General features: G+C 44.2%; 2 protein-coding genes across 3 annotated transcripts in view; both read right to left on the bottom strand.

Moving 5' to 3' along the window:
* SERPINI2 (serpin family I member 2) overlaps positions 1-14,946 on the bottom strand; it is a 44,446-nt gene extending 29,500 nt beyond the window's left edge. The window contains exons 1-2 of one of the 2 annotated variants that reach the window (XM_081008170.1): positions 13,758-14,946; positions 9,073-9,365 (exon numbers count right to left, since the gene is read on the bottom strand). In XM_081008170.1, coding sequence (XP_080864296.1) covers positions 9,073-9,365; positions 13,758-13,786 — 322 coding nt within the window. In that variant the 5' untranslated portion in view covers positions 13,787-14,946. Of the gene's footprint in view, positions 1-9,072; positions 9,366-13,175; positions 13,515-13,757 lie in introns of those variants that run through there. The other variant, XM_081008171.1, reaches the window with a different exon arrangement.
* WDR49 (WD repeat domain 49) overlaps positions 14,941-18,492 on the bottom strand; it is a 101,943-nt gene continuing 98,391 nt past the window's right edge. The window contains exons 19-20 of the mRNA XM_081007834.1: positions 17,558-17,729; positions 14,941-15,292 (exon numbers count right to left, since the gene is read on the bottom strand). Coding sequence (XP_080863960.1) covers positions 17,584-17,729 — 146 coding nt within the window. The 3' untranslated portion in view covers positions 14,941-15,292; positions 17,558-17,583. The remainder of the gene's footprint in view (positions 15,293-17,557; positions 17,730-18,492) is intronic.

The following is an 18,492-nucleotide window of genomic DNA, read 5'->3' as shown; positions in this document are numbered from 1 at the left end:
GATCCACCCCTTGCCCATTTAAGCAGCCAGCACCTGGGGCATTACCTGTTTGTTCCTTCACCAGGTTTTTCCCCTGCCCACCCACCCTCGATTTAAGCTGTTAGTCAATGACTTCGCTGTGGCTACGGCGGTCACCGTCCTTTAAGGAGCTGGGTAGGAATTTGCCCACCAGGCTAATTGGCATGGACCCCATGGTTCTGCCAACCTCATAGCAATTGTCACAACTGGTTGGGCATTGGGGCAATCCTTTGTTTTGGATGGAGGGGAGGTTGTAGTCTCTGCCTGCCCCTTCAAATGCTGGGGTTTCCCTTTAAAGTGTTACGGGGGGAGTGGCCATGTCTGCATGTCTAGGCGGGGCCAGGGCCCAGGGCGCTCCCCCAGATGGTGTTCCCTGCAGGGGTCACCTATTTGATGTAAGTCTTAGGAACCCCCATCTGGACTGACCACGCATCATTTCCAGCGGGCGGGCCAGAAGTATTTTGATTGCCCCATGCCCAGGCCAAACCTCTTTAATTGCCTGAAATTGAAATACTTTATTGTCACTTGTACAACTTGTATACAGTGAGATTACACGAACACCCCCCACTCAGCTCTCTTAGTCTTAATTCCCCTCTTTTACTGACGCACACCCACCAACACACTGAAAGTCAGTTGCCCTGTTGTCATCTTTTCATTCAGCAGCCTAACAGCCCACGGATAGAAGCTGTTCTTTACCCTGTTGGTGCAACTAATCACGCTTCTATATCTTCTGCCTGAGGGCAGGAGATCAAGAAAGTGCCGGCCAGGGTGTGAATCATCCCTGAGAATTTTCCTCACTCTCCTGAGGCAACGTTCTTCCACTATTTCATCCAGCGGATTCACAGGACAGCCCAAAATATCTTGTGCTGTATTCACCACCCTCTGTAGGCACTTCCTATCAGTTGATGCCAAACCAGCCTACCACACCATGATGCAGTATGAAAGGACACTTTCTATTGTTGACCGGTAGAAGGAGATCATCAAATGTTGATTGACATCGTTCTTCCGCAATATTCTGAGGATATGGAGTCTCTGTTGGGCTTTCTTAACCACCTGGGTTGTATTTATTTTCCAAGTAAGGTCTTCACTGAGATAAACTCCTAGGAATTTAAAGGAAGAGACTCTTCATCTGTATTCAATAAAGTTGTGGCCTGTTTTGACCCAAAACCCAGCCTCGTTGGTCTCTTATTTGCATGGGTTGGGGTATGGGAATCCGATGCCTGGTCCTGCAAGTAACTTGATGCCATTTTTAAAGCCTAATGCTAGGCTTTAAAAGCTGTAATGCATTTTATGATTTTTATTAAAAATGTACTGTGCATGCACACTCACATAGCATTGTTATGGCTATGCCATCTTGCCACTTGTAGTTTTTCTTTTGCTCAGTTTGCAGCCAAGGCTCCGGCCATGCGGCAAGCAGGTTATAAGAACTTCTGCATCGCTTGAGTGGTGAAAAGTTCCAAGGACAATGCTCTCAGGGTTAGATTACTTGGATGAGAAAGTATTGGAAGCTTGCAGAGCGCAACCCTATGCATGTTTTCTCAGAAGTCGTATTGCCTCCAGACTGTCAGTATTTTGCAGGAGGGATTCAAGAGCACAGCAGAAATATAGGTTTGCACAATTCAAGGGAGAGCTCTGTCGCCTTGGTGTAACAAATCCACTTAAAAATAAGTTAGTTGCAGTTAGGAAGATGATAGGAAAATGCACCTCAGAATGTGGAGTGAACGGATTATTTACAGGAAGATGTGTAATCCTGCAATCATTTCAGGATGAATATTCATTCCCTTATAACCTCCCCACAAACAAATCACAATGAAAGCTCAGTAAAGACCAGGCTTCATCTAAGTATCAACTGACTACCATCCTTTCCTATAATTAACTGACCACTGGAGTGGTCTAACAAAGGAATGGTTTTTCAGCACTGCTGTCCTAATGGCACATATCAGAGAATCAAAGAATTGTGGAGTTGGAAGGGACAACAAGGGTCAATGCAGGAATCTTTTGCACAAGATGGGGGTCGAACCCATAACCTTGAGATTAAGAGTCTGATGCTCTACCAACTGAGCTATAGTCATACTTATTGCTGGAGTAGGAAGTGTGGGGAAGCTGATGGCAGCAGCAATAGACCAGTAAAATATAAGAGAAACACAGCGGCGCAGGTCTTATAGGGTTTCTTTTATGATGGTCATCTCTATTGCTTTAAAATGTGATAAGTCATGCCTGATGCACTGTGGTCCCCTCCCACTCATTCTGGTGAGCAGGACATTGGACTTCTGCCCCAAAGTACAGTATTGTTCTGATGGCATCACAACAGAAACCCCATAGAGGCAGCAAGAGGCAGAATGGGCCCTGGGCTACAGTTGAGACCAGAGAGAGGGACAGCAGCTTGTCAACAGGCAAGCATTCCTATTCTCTGATGACAGACCCCCTGGTACTGAATCTGAATTATCCTCATTTCATGCCACAGGTTGTTCATTTAATACCACGGTGGCTGCGTAAGAACAAGGCTGATAAAGTGCATTATTTCACACTCCTCCTAGTATCACTTCATGTTGCCATCTAGCAAGTCAGATGTTGCATTTCTAAAGCAATAGAAAGTCCCGGGAGCTCCAGCAGGGATTAAAATAAGCTTAAATAAGGAGAAAGCAAGATCTGTTGAATTTAAGAGCGAGCTGAAAGCATCCAAGCGCTGTTCTGATGACATATAAATTTATCTTTCAAAACGACTCTCTGCACAATTTTCAGAACTGGTGTTACAGAAGATACTGAAGCTTTCAAAAAATTACTTCATGTGTTAGCCATCCTGATCTTTCCTTCATGAACAACTTATATGTACTCTAATGAACCTTCTCCCCTCTTAAAGGCACATGTCCCTTTTAAAGTGATTTATGGGTTTCCTATTTGGGTTTTTCTTCTAGTGGTGAAATGTGCACTTGAGGTATAATCACCAACCTTTTATTAACAAGGAGACAATTGAAACCTTATATGGTGGAGATGCATGTGTGCATTGACCACAAAGTTTGGTTCAGACTCTAATTTGGTGCTCCTTAAAACAACCTAACCCAGCAATTTAGAGGCTCCCCAATTTACTTCAGGGGTCCAGGCTTGCCTCATTTCCTCTGCTGCATCTCATGTAAGGAAATAAACATGAACTAAAACTATTTTTTAAAAAAATTGAACAAAAATGTGTGTAATTTTGAAGCATGGTAGCCTCTAGACTGCCAGATTGCAGACAAGTTGGTCCTTGGGGTTTTATGTTGGAAGATGTGATTTGCCCCACCCCACCCCACCCCTGGACTTAACTTTAGCTATGGCTATTTTTAGTATGGCCAAACTGGATGGAATTTGCAGGCATGGTTGCCCCTTCTGAGAGCATGAATCCTGCCAGATTTCAGAAGGATAACTGATTTCTCTACAAGGACAGCTATTACAGTTTTGGGGTGGGTGATGAGCAAATCACTTAATCTCCCCATGTGTTTTATGGACCATTGTTCTGAAAAGAGCAGATGTGAAGGGTCTGGATAAGAAAACTGCTGGATTTCAGGCAAATAGGTCTGGGGACTTTTAAAGCTGATTTTTGGGTAGGAAGACCAGATAATAATAATAATAAATTTTATTTATTTATACCCCGCCCTCCCCAGCCAAGGCTGGGCTCAGGGTGGCTAACAACCAATAATAAAAACAGCTGAATGAATACAACTTAAAAACAAGATTAAAATACAACATTAAAACAATTAAAATTAAAATGCAGCCTCATCACAGGAGGAGAAAGGAAAAAGAAAGAGGGGGAGGGAATCAAATTGACTCCAAGCCAAAGGCCAGGCGGACCAACTCTGTCTTACAGGCCCTGCGGAAAGAAATCAGATCCCGCAGGGCCGTGGTCTCATGAGACAGAGCGTTCCACCAGGCCGGAGCCAGTGTTGAAAAAGCCTTGGCTCTGGTTGAGGCTAATCTAACTTCCTTAGGGCCCGGGACCACTAGGGTGTTGCTATTTATGGACCTTAAGGTCCTCCGTGGGGCATACCGGGAGAGGCAGTCCCGTAGATACGATGCCTATGGGAAGCTCAAAAGCAGGACCTGGGTGAAACAGCACTAATCCCACTTGCCATTCCTAGCAAGTGGTATTCAGAGGCATAATGTCTCCCACAGTGGAAACAGAACATAGTCATCATGACTAGTAACCATTGATTGCCTTTATTCTCTTTTAAAGCCATCCAAGTCTATGACAATCACAGCCTCTTGTAGGAGAAAACTCCACTGTTTGCGCACTGAGTGAACTTTATTTTTTCTGTCATGAATCTTCCAAAGTTCAGCTTCATTGGACGGCCCCAAGATTTTGTATTATAATTGAGGGAGGAAAACGTTTTTCTATCCATTTTCTCCACATCAGGCATATTATTGACAACCCCAATCACGTCCCCCACCCATGTATTGATGTTTTCTTCCTTAACCAAAAAGCGTCAAAGGTTTGCTCCAACCCTTTGAGCATGATGGTTGCCCTTTTCCAGCTCTGCAATATCCTTCTTGAGGTGAGATGACCAGAAAGACACAAGTTCTAAGTACCGTCTCACCATAGATTTGTATGATGGCATTCTAATATTGGCAGTTTTATTTTCAATCTCTTTGCTAATTATCCTTAACAAGAATTTTGCCCTTTTCATAGCTACCACATACATGGCCAACACATTCATCAAGCTATCCACTGACCTGGGGCATTCAGTTTTCCATTTTTCTCTGCTAGGTGACAATGATTTATTTATTTCTGGAATCCTTATAATAAAGCTATGTTTGAGCTGCTAAAAGACATATTTAGTCATTTTTGAAGAATGATGTGATAGAGGAAGATAGTCTGGCTACAGATCAGGAAACTGGGAAAAGAAATATACGGATTATTAATCATGTCTGGATGACTTACATTTACACCTGGGATACCCTAGTATAGGATGATTGCTGGGATGTGAATAAATGTTAGGAGAGGATATATTTATTAGATAAAACAAAATTTTAAAATTACTTCCTGTAGCACCTTAGAGACCAACTAAGTTAGTTATTGGTATGAGCTTTCATGTGCATGCACACTTCTTCAGATACACTGAAACAGAAGTCACCAGACCCTTATATATAGTGAGAGGGTGGGGAGGGGTATTACTCAGAAGGGTGGTGGGAATGGGTGATTGGCTGATAGGTGTGGTAAACCTGTTGACGACTGTTAACAACTGCAATTGCTCTTACAGGAAAAAGCAAGGGGTGAGATGGCTAAAAATAGCTTTATCAAGTATAATGAGATAAGAATCCAATGTCTCTGTTCAGACCAGGTCTCTCCGTGGTTTTTACAATCTTGTAAAAGGTAAAGATAACATTTTCTCATCCAAAATACGGTACTTGTTGAAGAATAAAACAGCAGCTTTGTTCAGGCAGGCTTAAAATGGTAATTCAGTTATGGAGACATACTTAAGTCTAGCTTAAGATGGAATCTGAGAATTGGACCTTAGACTTAGCCTCTGAAAAGGAGAATGTGCCCAGGCAGGTAAGAGAGTATTTATGGCTACGCCCTCCCCCTATCACGGCACAGTGAGAGTGTCTCTCACAGTGTTCTCTCTAGCAAACTTACAGGAAAACTCCATGAGCTTCAGCTCCTATCATGTGCCTATCTAGCAAGACACAAATTGTTGGTTTGAGTGCATTTTAAATATCCCACAATGATAAACAGGGTAAGTTCACACAATCTATTTACTGGGCCTTTGTAAATCAACAGGATACTCATTCTCTCCACTGTGCAGATGATAGAATAGGCATTCAATGAAAATTGTTGTTTGTGTGAAAGACTCATACGTGTGAAAGAGAGAAATGTCCATGGTTGAGTATCTGAATGATCAGGTCAACATAGAACACCCGTCTCATATGTTTACACTGAAGTGTAGGTGGGTTCCCACGGGGCAAGACACAGCGATAATGGCAAGAACCTTCATTGAACTACATAACTGGGAAATAGGTGCAAAGCAACTGCTTATATACATTCCTGAAAGCCTGGGCCACTCCCACTCCCAGTGTGATTGGCTGTCTGAACTTCCAAGCTGCAAATTACGACTCAGAGGTCAAGGGCCAATGGCAGAGGCCCAAATCCTTAAATGTTCTGTGACTGGACATCATGTATCGAATCAGAACACAGGAGCTCAGAATCCTTAGTCCAGACTTAAGCTCAGGCAAACACAGACCACTGAATACATAACATACACCATCTACGTGGTAGAGGAGGTGGAATGGATTAGTCATCCGACATGTGCAGACTCACTGAGGTGTGGAAACAGGGACACATACTTTTGATGTAGCCTACCATGCCTGACCTCCTTCATGGATCACTGCCTACTTTCTTGGGCTCCATGATCACTGCAGATGGTGACAGCAGTCACGAAATTAAAATATGCCTGCTTCTTGGGAGAAAAGCGATGACAAACCTAGACAGCATCTTAAAAAGCAGCAACATCACCTGGCCAACAAAGGTCTGCATAGTTAAAGCTATAGTTTTCCCAGTAGTGATATATGGAAGTGAGAGCTGGACCATAAAGAGGGCTGATCGCCGAAGAATGGATGCTTTTGAATTATGGTGCTGGAGGAGACTCTTGAGAGTCCTGTGGATTGCAAGAAGTTCAAATCTATCCATTCTGAAAGAAATCAGCCCTGAGTGCTCACTGAAAGGACAGATCCTGAAGCTGAGGCTCCAGTACTTTGGCCACATCAGGAGAAGAGAAGACTCCCTAGAAAAGACCCTGGTGTTGGGAAAGATTGAGGGCACAAGGAGAAGGGGATGACAGAGGACGCGATGGTTGGACAGTGTTCTCAAAGTTACCAGCATGCGTTTGACCAAACTGCGGGAGGCAGTGGAAGACAGGGGTGCCTGGCGTGCTCTGGTCCATGGGGTCACAAAGAGTCGGACACGACTAAAAGACTAAACAACAACAACCATGCCTGACATTGGCAGCTGGCATGCCTGTGTACCTGCTGGAGCTCACATATATATAGAAGACAACTGCTCACCAGAGACACCCAATCTGACCGGTAAAGCAGAAGATGGTTGTCACTCCTCCTCCTCACTGAGAGAGCGAATGAGAGGGAAGAGGACAGAGGTGGAGGATAATTGCTGAAAAGAATAAATGGGTACCATGGCCAAGATCTCTCTCATGCCCCTCTTTATATCTCGAAGAGCGGCATTTTTACAAAAACAGCAGTGTGAAGCCAATCAAGCATTAAGCCTGTTCCATCACTAGATCGTGTGATTGCATGTACTGCACAGACGTTCCAGAGACCTTCCTTTTGTGTCCGTGATTGATAGCAAGGCATTTGGAGGAATTTAGAGGAAAGAGGGTTTATTTCATAATGTATTTTCTAAAGGGGGAAAAATGAACCATAATAGTAGGCAATCATCTGCTTGAATGGGTGGATTTACATCTTCAGTGAAAGGGCTAAAAGAAATGCCGCAAAGATGCCCATCTGTCTTTAGGTTTTGTTTTTTAAATTATTTGCCATAGATGTCAAAGGATTATTTTTTTTTTAAAAAAGTAAACTAAGCTATGGCAAATGTGTTCCTTGCACACTGGGGTTGATTTGTAGATTTCATTTTGCCCAAACTGCATTTGAGATACAAACAATTATATCCAGTTATTACATTTTCTTAGACCTTGCATTTGAAAGCAGCCTTCAGTTATCAGACCTTTTAGCTTCATAGGAGGCAATGTTTGCTTTGGTTTGCTTTTGCTTCTGCACAAGATACAGAAAGCAAAATGTCATGTTGCATGCGAACAGACAAGAGGTAGGGCTTATACCTCCCCACTGTGCAAGTCACTCACAGTAAGAAACCTCAGAGAACTTTGGTGATATCTACGTTTCTATGGATGAACATACGCTTGCAGAATACTTGGGATTTGAAAAGGCCCAAAGTGAGAAGTGGAGCAACATGCTGTTGTTGATTTTTGTACTTATAAAGCACCTTATTTTTTCTAAGCACTGTACACATATTAAAAGATGAGGGCATCCCTGCCCAGATGCTCACAATCTAATAAATAAGATGCAAAAGGAATAAGAAGGGAAGAGGAAAACGAGTATTGGAATAATTGCTCCCACACTGACCAGTGAATGGAGCCAGACTGACTTTGTCACTACAGTGGTACCTCGGGTTACATACGCTTCAGGTTACATACGCTTGAGGTTATAGACTCTGCTAACCCAGAAATAGTGCTTCAGGTTAAGAACTTTGCTTCAGGATGAGAACAGAAATCGTGCTCCGGTTTCAGGTTAAGTACGGACCTCCGGAATGAATTAAGTACTTAAGCTGAGGTACCACTGTATGCTCTTTCTGGGAGGCAAGGGAATGCTTTCTCTGAACGTGGAACTTTTTGTAGCCGAAACAACACCATTCAGGCACAAGAAAGAGCTATCACCAGATGGGCAGCAAGTAGGGCAGAACTTCAAGGTTTCAAGGACAAAATAATTGAGGAGGAACCTCTGCAAAAACAAAACAAACCCCTCTCCATTGAGGACTGAGCCTATCCAGTAGCCACAGAATGATGCTCACTGACAGTTGAAGTGTGTGGCATACAAAACCAGGCAGAGGGGAATTGGAATGGAGGTTTTTTTGTCTTTAAAAAAATGATTTTGTTGTGTGTCAATAGTTGGTTTCCATATTGTATCGAAATTAGTCAACGTGGTTCACTACAAGTAGTATATAATATTTTTTAAAATAACCTATTTGTCTCTGTGCATACACCAATTATTATTTATTATTCCATTTATTATTATTGCATTTACATCCCACTTCCCCCCTCCGTTTGCTTACAAATACAAAACCCAACGTAAAAAACAAAAGTGATTTAACTGTTACCATGCAACTTAGCAAACTAAAAACAACAGCAAAACTCAAGAAGAACAGATAGCTAGCCAGATCATTCTGATTGCAAACATTGGATGGCTACACTGGATGGGTCTGATGAAAGTTGCAGTCTAAAACAGGAGGTGGAGGGAAACGGGAGCACCAGGTTTGAGAAGGCTGGTGCGGATACTCACCATCATTTCCTTGCAGGTTGAGAAGTTGCCTGATCTCATCGCGTGCTTTTCCCTTGGCTCCTAAGTGGATTGTCCCGAGGGCTAACAAAACTCCAAGTGGAGAATAGAGAATGTTCTCATTTTTCCGGGAGACAGAAAGAACCCGGGACAAATCCACTGCCAAGTGTGCAGTGCTTTCAGCCACAGGTTGGGAGGTATGGCTTCTGGTGAGGTGGATTCCGGTGACAGCAAGGAGAAGGCTCGGAAGTAGAGCTCTCCTCATTGTACTGCAGAATGCTCGGTAGCTCCTTGAGCTGTTGAATTGTTGGAAAGGAAGTTTAATAATGCATAGTTAAATTGCTACCATTCCCTTTTAGGAATTATCCTCTTCCTGCCACCCCCCAACACAATGAAATCTTCACTTAGATTTTGTTTCCAGAATAACCTCATACAAGAGGCTGCTATTTTCAAAGTACACCTTCCCTTTTGGAAGGGGGGAGGGTGCCTTCCCAGCACCGCACATCCTTATCCAACTAGCCCTTCTGCTGTCTTCAGGGGACTGGAGGAGAAGAAGAAGAGTTTGGATTTGATATCCCGCTTTATCACTACCCGATGGAATCTCAAAGCGGCTAACATTCTCCTTTCCCTTCCTCCCCCACAACAAACACTCTGTGAGGTGAGTGGGGCTGAGAGACTTCAAAGAAGTGTGACTAGCCCAAGGTCACCCAGCAGATGCATGTGGAGGAGCGGAGACGCAAACCCGGTTCCCCAGATTACGAGTCTACCGCTCTTAACCACTACACCACACTGGCTCTGGAAGGAAGGAATTGTAGTGTATTTGCAAACGCAAGACATATTACGTTTGATGTAAGCAAGTGTAAAAGGATGAGCAATGAGAAGGGGAATAAAACACCCTGTCATAACATATAGGTAAAGGTAAGGTAAAGGACCCCTGGACAGTTAAGTCCAGTCAAAGGTGACTATGGGGTTGGGGCGCTCATCTTGCTTCAGGCCAAGGGAGCTGGCGTTTGTCCACAGACAGCTTTCCGGGTCATGTGGCCAGCATGACTAAACCATATTGGCGCAACAGAACACCATGACGGAAGCCAGAGTGCATGGAAACGTCATTTAACTTCCCGTCACAGCAGTACCTATTTATCTATTTGTACTAGTATGCTTTTGAACTGCTAGGTTAGCAGGAGCTGCGACAGAGCAACGGGAGCTCACCCCGTCGTGGGGATTCGAACTGCTGACCTTCTGATATACACTAGTGGGGTTATGACCATATACACAGGTCTTGGGGTTGTGGTGGATAGGAACATAAGAAGAGCCCTGTTGCATCCGGCCAAAAGTCCATCTACTACAGCACCCCATTATCACAGTAGCCAGCTAGATACCTATGGAAAGCCTGCAAGCAACAAACCTCTTTCCACTTGTAAGTGTTACCTTTGTACAGTAGGCTGCTTTCAACACCCACTCACCCACTCTATCCAAACAAGCAAGAGGCATTGGCAGAGTTCAAGGACCTGTTCTAGCCAGGCAAAAATGCTTAGGGTTCAAAGCAGGACCAGCGAGGGCTGTGGCTTGCAGAGAGTTCCAGGTAAGAGAGGCCTGAAGGGGAGCATTTGGCCTCTGGGTCTGAGGTTCTCAACCCCTGTTCTAAACTACACAGGACTTCCTTATGAGTAAACTGCAGGCTTGTTTAAGCCTCTTACTATTAGATTCCTGGTAAGTCCCCTTATATCACTCTTAAAAGAATGAACACGCCACAATCTTGTTTAAAGTATATAAAAGAAGTTTACTCACATCATCAGTTCACAGTTGGATCCCTGAAGGCAGACTTAGTTACAAAGTATATACATGTGGGTCTATCCCATATGGAGATAGTCCCTTTGTCCTCTGAAAGCCAACAGAGCATCTCTAGCCATAAAGCTGCTGGTCCAACGAAGGAGGAAGTCAAAGAGAGAGAGATGGCTGCGTACCTTGTCCTTTTTGTTACCTTGACAGATAAGGTCATGCCCATGCAAGAGGAAGTATGTCTCAGCCCAGGAGGAAGCAGGAAGTTCCGACTGGCTGAATCAAACATCCCCCTGCATGTCCACTCTAGGAAAACAAGGAATGTTGTATTTGACTGTTACTTATGTATCACATCCCACATAAACTCATTTAGAGCTGGACTTTTAAGATACCGCTCAGTGGACAATATTCAATTCCAAAGGAACAGCCACCTTCCTTTCACAAATGCAGTTTCTCTGACAAAGTAAAGCTTTCTTTCCCTTATGCTCTATCACCAGCGCCTTTATCACACCCATAAATCAAAGATCCATTTGAAAGGCAGAGCGAATACAGACTCCTACGCCGTGTTAAAAAGGTGATGGAGACATTTTCATATCCTCATGCAGGGACGATGTCTGCAGTCGCAAGCCGCCAGCAATATTTATTCTGAATGGCCATTTAAGACACTCCCAACATAACTTAATTTTCTTTTCCACTGATGGAAATTACCGTGCTGGAGTTCCTGGCATCAATGATCAGCAGTGCTGTTTTGCCACTGATAATTAATGGTTTCGTGGTAAATAATGGATGCAGCTGCAAAGCCATTTGGCACATCCGTAATGTGAGGTCTGCTTCCCGGCGTTAATGAAACCGACATCCCAGCATAACCTGTGTTTAGGGTCAGTCAAGCTGTTTGGGGAGTAGGTGAGTGGGCAGATGAAGAAGAAGAAGAAGAAGAAGAAGAAGAAGAAGAAGAAGAAGAAGAAGAAGACAGCCCTCTTGTAGCATTGATCAGTTGTATAATGAAAGTGCGTGTTATGCAGGGTGGAGAAGAGCTATACTAGGACTGAAATACAGTGGTACCTCAGGTTAAGTACTTAATTCGTTCTGGAGGTCTGTTCTTAACCTGAAACTGTTCTTAACCCAAGAGCACCACTTTAGCTAATGGGGCCTCCTGCTGCCGCCGTGCCGCTGGAGCATGATTTCTGTTCTCATCCTGAAGCAAAGTTCTTAACCTGAGGTACTATTTCTGGGTTAGTAGAGTCTGTAACCTGAAGTGTATGTAACCTGAAGCGTATGTAACCCAAGGTACCACTGTACGTACATTTGCACTTGAAAATTCTCCTCTGAACATTGGCAGGGGGTGATGGAGAAGTGGAGAAGCAGTTTTGGGTACAGTTTGGAGTAAAGTGGCAGGAAAGGAGAGGGTGAAGCACATAACATAGTGTCACAATTTTTCCTTTAAGGCTGTCTCCCAAATATTTTCTTTAAGCCGTGCGACTGGGCAGAGTATTAATATTTATTTATTGCATCTATATCCCACTTTTCCTCCAAGGAGCTCAAGATGGTCACATGGTTCCACCCTCTCGTCATTTAATCCCCACGATAACCCTGCGAGGTAGGTTAGGCCAAGAGGCTGATCCAAGGATACCAGATGAGCTTCATGGCTGAGAGGGGATTTGAACCCTGGTCTCCCAGGTCCTAGCCCTATGCTTTAACCACTAAACCACACTAGCTCTCTTTACAGGTTTCTTTATCAATACAAAACTTTAATATCCTGTCCATCCTCCAATTTGGGGGTGGCTAACAACAATAATTTAAAAAAAAAAAACAGCTAGCCAAATTAAAACAATGTTTGCAATGTTTGCCTTGGCCCTAAGAGTTCTCCCGTATCTTTAAGTATGGCAAACAAGGAGAAAATAATTGCCAGCTGTGGTTTTTCCCATCTGACGTATCTGATCAATTCTTGAACCTATTTTTCTTCTTCTCTGCACAATTAAAGTTGCAAAGTCCTGCAATCCATAAGGCAGGTATGGGGAACCTTCAGCCCTCCAGATGTTGCTGAACTACAACTTACATCATCCATGGCAACATCTGGAAAGCCGCCGGATAATCAAACGCACCGCAAAGCAGAAACAACTGAGGATCCAACAAGTGCAGGAAACTGGTTTATTGGTCCAAAATCTTAACACATTTTGATCAATGCCAGCTGCCCCAGCAAGTGTAAGGAGCTCGTTTTGGAGCTAGTCTTAAGTTCAAAACATATTGGGAATAATGCTTTATACTGGTTGGGTCAATAAGCCAGTTTCCTAAACCTGTGGGAGGTTTTCATTGTTCATCGTACTCACTTTACAGCAGGGATAGGGAAGCTGAGGCCCCCCAGATGTCGTTGGATTTCAACTCCCCATCAGCCCTGACTTCTGACCATGCTGGCTGGGGTTGATGGAGTCTACCAGCCTTTGGAGGGCCAGCCCTTCTCCACAAGCCAAAAGAGAAGGCAAAGTCCATTACAGACCAAGTGAAGGGAGGGCAGGACACTGTGTCCATGAATCACTCGTCCTGCATGGATGAACTAATTCAGTCCCTGCTTTGCTTCTTCATATTTCAGTACTGGGGAAGCCATGTAGATGCCTCCAGCAGAGCTACCAAAGGCAGGATATTTCAGCACGAGCTGGAACAACATCATTACTTATTTAGAAATGGACTCGTGTGAACTCTTCAGGAGCGGGATCACTTTCTGCTGCAAACTTAGTGCAAAGAGCAAAGCAGAAATACTCCCTGTAACCACGGTGAAAGAAAGGAAAATGACATGGCAACGAAAGGTAGGGCTTATAAGTCACTTGAGCTTTGCATTCATAGCTGCCACTATTGTGCCATCTTCCCCCTTCACTTTTTTAATGACTTTATCAGCGCATATAAAAGGCACGTACCTGGAAAACGGCAGCATAATATTCACCATTCAGCGATTTGCAGAAGGTCTGTGCTTCCAGCGTAGGCTGTCGAGTAATGCAAAGATCGAGGAGAAGGCCAAGGGCGTTAACATGGCAACCTTTATTGGGGAAAGCCGCTTGATTAATGAGGCGGGCACATAACAGGTGGTCGCTGAATGTGTTATGAAAGGCTGCTTTTCTTCCCAAAGTGCTGCACTGTTAGATAAACCAAGCAGCTCGCTTTGCAAGAGGCTCGAACATCAGGCCGTTTGTAAGCGTTCCAGCAGAATGGAAACGACGACCGCGAATCTCACGAGGAGCTCCAGAATCCAGTCCAATTTGTTGCTGCTTTACCGTGGGTGTTATTGGCTGGAAAAGTTATTTATACAAATTGCTCCCCTAGTGAACGCTGGGACATAAATGCTCATATCCACCTGTCCAGTGAGCACTCGGCTAGCTGAATGGTTTAATTGTGTATATCCTTACGGACACGTGCATAGATACATTTTGAAACGGGCAGAAATGATGCAGGGGTGTTTAAGAAGGAAAGTCTACATGTAGCAATTGGCCAGAGTCCTTGAGGGCTTAAGTTTGAGACAGCATTCAGCATCGGAATCTATTTTTACTGAAAGCACTCAGTCCTGGTTTGAACAGAGCATAAGCGGAATGACGAGTGGAGGCATTAATGAAATGCAGAAGCCTTATTCCAAGTCCAGGGCCAGTATCAGGTTTCAGGAGGCCCTGGTCAAAGTGCACTCAGTGGACTTCCTCAGTGGGCCCTTCTAGAAGATGCAGAGTCCTCACCATGGTGGTGTTGGGCTTACCAGATAGCAAGCAGAAATATGAAGAACTGAACAACGGGGAAACTGAGAAACTGAAATTGACATATTTGCCCATCCCTAATCAGTGCTGTGCCTACTTAACATTGTTTTGTCCTTTTGCTGTTGCCACCAAAGTTTGTGAAGTCTTAGCAAACCCCACCCCACCCCCAAAAAAGACTTAGGGGCTGATCAGGTCCCCAGGATGGGGGTTCGCCACTCCTGCCCTATTTGGAAACAAATGATCATGTGAAATCAACCTCACCTAGAGGAGCAATAACTTTGGATTTCTGAACCTTTGTTTTCAGAATGGTTAAATATTCATTACATGAGCAGAGGGCTGCATAAATATCTTTAATGAATTGCTATTAAGACAATCTTCTTCAATAAAGGAAATGGCTTCCAGTTCTTGTCTGCTTTTTCTCAAGTACATAAACAAATCACAAGTACATGGCAGGCAAAAGACTCAGGCCTGCAGTGCTGACATTTTTTCATCATTTTTTTTTTTTTTTTTGCTGCATCTCAAAAAGCAGACAAACCTTTAATCCATAATAAATGTAAGAAAAGAAGAAAAACTTATATTCTGACTGTACGACACAAATGCACTTTTTCATTCTGAATTCGGATTTTGAAGCTTCTTGTCGTCCTTTGATTTGGTTAACTGTTCCTCAAACCATTTTTCTTCTAGGGTCTAGCAATGCTGTGCAAAACCTTGCTCTAGGAAAGGAAAAGAAATATTGAGAATGAAGTGAATAGGTTTGTACAACACAAAGACTCCTTGTTTCCACTTAGGTGAAGCATAGTCAAGTTTATTTAGTTTATGCAACTTCTATGCAGTGTTAGTCTTGCTCAGAACAGATCCATTGGTTCCATTGTGTCAGGGGACTGCCATCGGAACAGGGGAGGGAGGCAGGGAGGCCGTTGGGATACAGAGAGCCTCTGAAACCCCTGAGGAGCAGTTCCTCTTCCAGCGGTGGGAAAAGCCACACCTCCAGTGGAGAAGAGAGGAAAGGGGCCAGCCACTCGAGGAAAGGGCTCGAGGATGCTGCTGAGAACCCCAGCGCCTCACCTCGCCAGGCTGCCCAGGAGGGACGCAAGCCACTTCCGTCGCCCAGCTTGTGCAGAGGCGTGAAACACAAGGAGGGGAGGAGGTTTGGGGTGCCAAAGTTCTTATGTTGAAGGAGAAGCTGGAAGGGGCCACTCCCGGATTCTGCAAGTGACTAAGACGGACATGAACTTTGTAGATCTACACTGTAAATAGTTTGCACAATTGGTCTCCGACCATAATAAATTATCTATCTATCTATCTATCTAGTTTGCACAATAAAACCTGTAAAAGACAGGTCGGAGTCCTGCCTGGTTACTCACGAGCAACCACCATCAGCATCTGACACACTGGTTCCATTGATTCTCCATTCTTCAAAGCCCCAACCAGAAAAAGGTGACTTTACCTCAGGAACACAGGAAGCTGCCTTGTACCCCGTCAGACCATCGGTCAATCTAGCTCAGTATTGTCTGCACTGACTGGCAGTGTCTCCTCAGGGTTTCAGGTCAGGAACTCTCCCAGCCCAACCTGAAGATGCCGGGAATTGAACCAGGGACCTTCTCTATCACTGAGCCATGGCCCTAGTGAGGATGTCTGGCTACATCCCTTCAGAGGCCCCATTATCAAGCAAATGTAGACCAATAATAAGCATGCAGTGGAGAGAGCAAAACCACACAAATGATCAAGGATGCATTAAGATATTAAAGGGAGAGGGGAACCAGAAAGGCTTTTAAAAACAAAAAACCTGTAGAATTAGTTTATAGCTAATTCTTTTGGTGAAGTTTAAAGAACTGTGGCAGAGACAAGGAGGAGAAGGTGATCTGGGTCAACTGTTTCCATCCAATTTGTGAGACAGAAGCAAGGGTTTTGCAAAAAAAGCATTGTAATATGATATATTATAACCTAACAAAATGTAATATCAATGTACTGGAGCCGAGAGTATGTACAATGTATTATTTATTGGGTGTAACAGGCAAAGTTCTTTTAAAAAGAGAACAGGACATTCTGTGACTGCACAGGACACAAGCTGTGTACTCCGAACCAGTGCTATTTTTCTGGAAAAAGAGGTGCTGGAACTCACCATGAACACCTCCTTTGTTCCCTTATAATAGCAATGGTGCCCACCTGAGAGGTACTGGAACTGAGTTACGGCTGAAAATAGCCCCGCTCTTAACAACAGGGGGAGGGCATCTCAGCTAAGCTTAACACCCCTGGCAGATCCTCTGGCATTTCACAGGGACACACTCCAGTGTATGAGTGGGAGGGGCAGTGATCAAAGTCCAGCGGCATAGCTTGCATGACAAGGTTGACACAATCCATATGCAATCGGAAAGCTGGGACTGGTAGATGGCTCCAGGTGACAAAAGCAGGCAAGCAAGCCATAGACCACTGGTCCTGCTAGCTAGGGATCATGGGAGTTGTAGGCCAAAAATATCTGGAGGGCCAAGTTTGAGGAAGCCTGCCATAGACTATAAAGCAAGTCAAATATATTCTCTCTCTCTCTCTCTCTCTCACACACACACACAAACACACACACACGGAGGGAGGGAGTTTATATGGTTAAGGAATTCGGCATTAACAGGGGATGTTGGCTCCATTTGACAGATGAGGAAGACCAAGGTCCAGCAAGAAGTCGAGCACTCTAACCATTACACAACACTGTGTCTCAGTTTTCAGTTCCATGGCAAAGCAATTGCATAGCAAACAGTGGGGGCTTCCTTGGTGGACACCAGGATTTCCAAGGGAATTTTGTTGTTCCCTATCTTTTATCTAGGGAAGCTCTCTCACACGCAGCGTCTGTAGACTTTCTTTAGAGAAATTACCTACCCAACCCCTTTATCACCTCAGAAGCTGTCTTTAGACTCTTTCCCCTGCCTCCTTCTCAACGGGCCAACGCTTGCCTCATGTCATCACCAGGTGGCATCCTTCATACCTACCTCCTTTTTTTGAGGCAAAGCTTGATTCATTTTCCTTTCAACTTCCCTTGCTTTCTCTCGTTTGTTATCCTGCCTCTGTTGCACATTTCCTCATGCAGCTGCCTTGATTTTTTTTCACGGTCCAGAATTTCTTTGGGGAATAAGTTCTTTTCATCAAATGCAGCTTTCAGGGCTACAGGACAAAAATAAAAAAAATTAATAAATAACCCCATTACAACTGGACCGGTTCATCGTTATTTTAAGAGAGAGAGAGAGAGAGAGGAAGAGAGAAGACTTGTGGTGAATATGAAAATGAATGAGAGGAAGAAAGCAATATAAAACACAGCCTATGGGTAAGTCGTCATCCTATAGCAATTAAGAAACAAAAAACCCCTTTGGTTTAACATGTTAAGGGCTTTCTGTGTTCACATAAGCTCCAAAATGCTGGGGAATGACAGCTGTTAAGTTGCATGTATCCAGCTGGCAAATAATACCACTCACATAAAAATCCATTCATGTAGAATTAAAGGTAAAAAAGAGGGGGAAGGACCCCTGGATGGTTAAGTCCAGTCAAAGGCGACTATGGGGTTGTGGTTTTCATCTCGCTTCAGGCCGAGGGAGCCGGCGTTTGTCCACAGACAGCTTTCTGGGTCATATGGCCAGCATGACTAAACCGTTTCTGGCACACGGAGGACTGTGATGAGTGCCAGAGCGCATCACATGACGTTTACCTTCCCGTAGTAGTGGTACCTACTTATGTACTTGCCTGATGTGTTTTCAAACTGCTAGGTTGGCAGAAGCTGGGACAGAGCAATGGGAGCTCACCCCACTGCATGGATTCGAACCGCCGATCAGCAAGCAAAAGTGGCTCAGTGGTTTAGACCAGTGTTTCCCAACCTTGGGCCTCCAGCTGTTTTTGGACTACAACTCCCATCATCCCTCGCTAGCAAGACCAG

The sequence above is a fragment of the Podarcis pityusensis genome (genome assembly GCF_964106645.2).
Source record: "Podarcis pityusensis genome assembly, chromosome: 5".
NCBI classification, from domain to species: domain Eukaryota; kingdom Metazoa; phylum Chordata; class Lepidosauria; order Squamata; family Lacertidae; genus Podarcis; species Podarcis pityusensis.
Note: the sequence above shows the minus strand (reverse complement) of the source record. Positions and strands in the feature narration are given on the sequence as shown.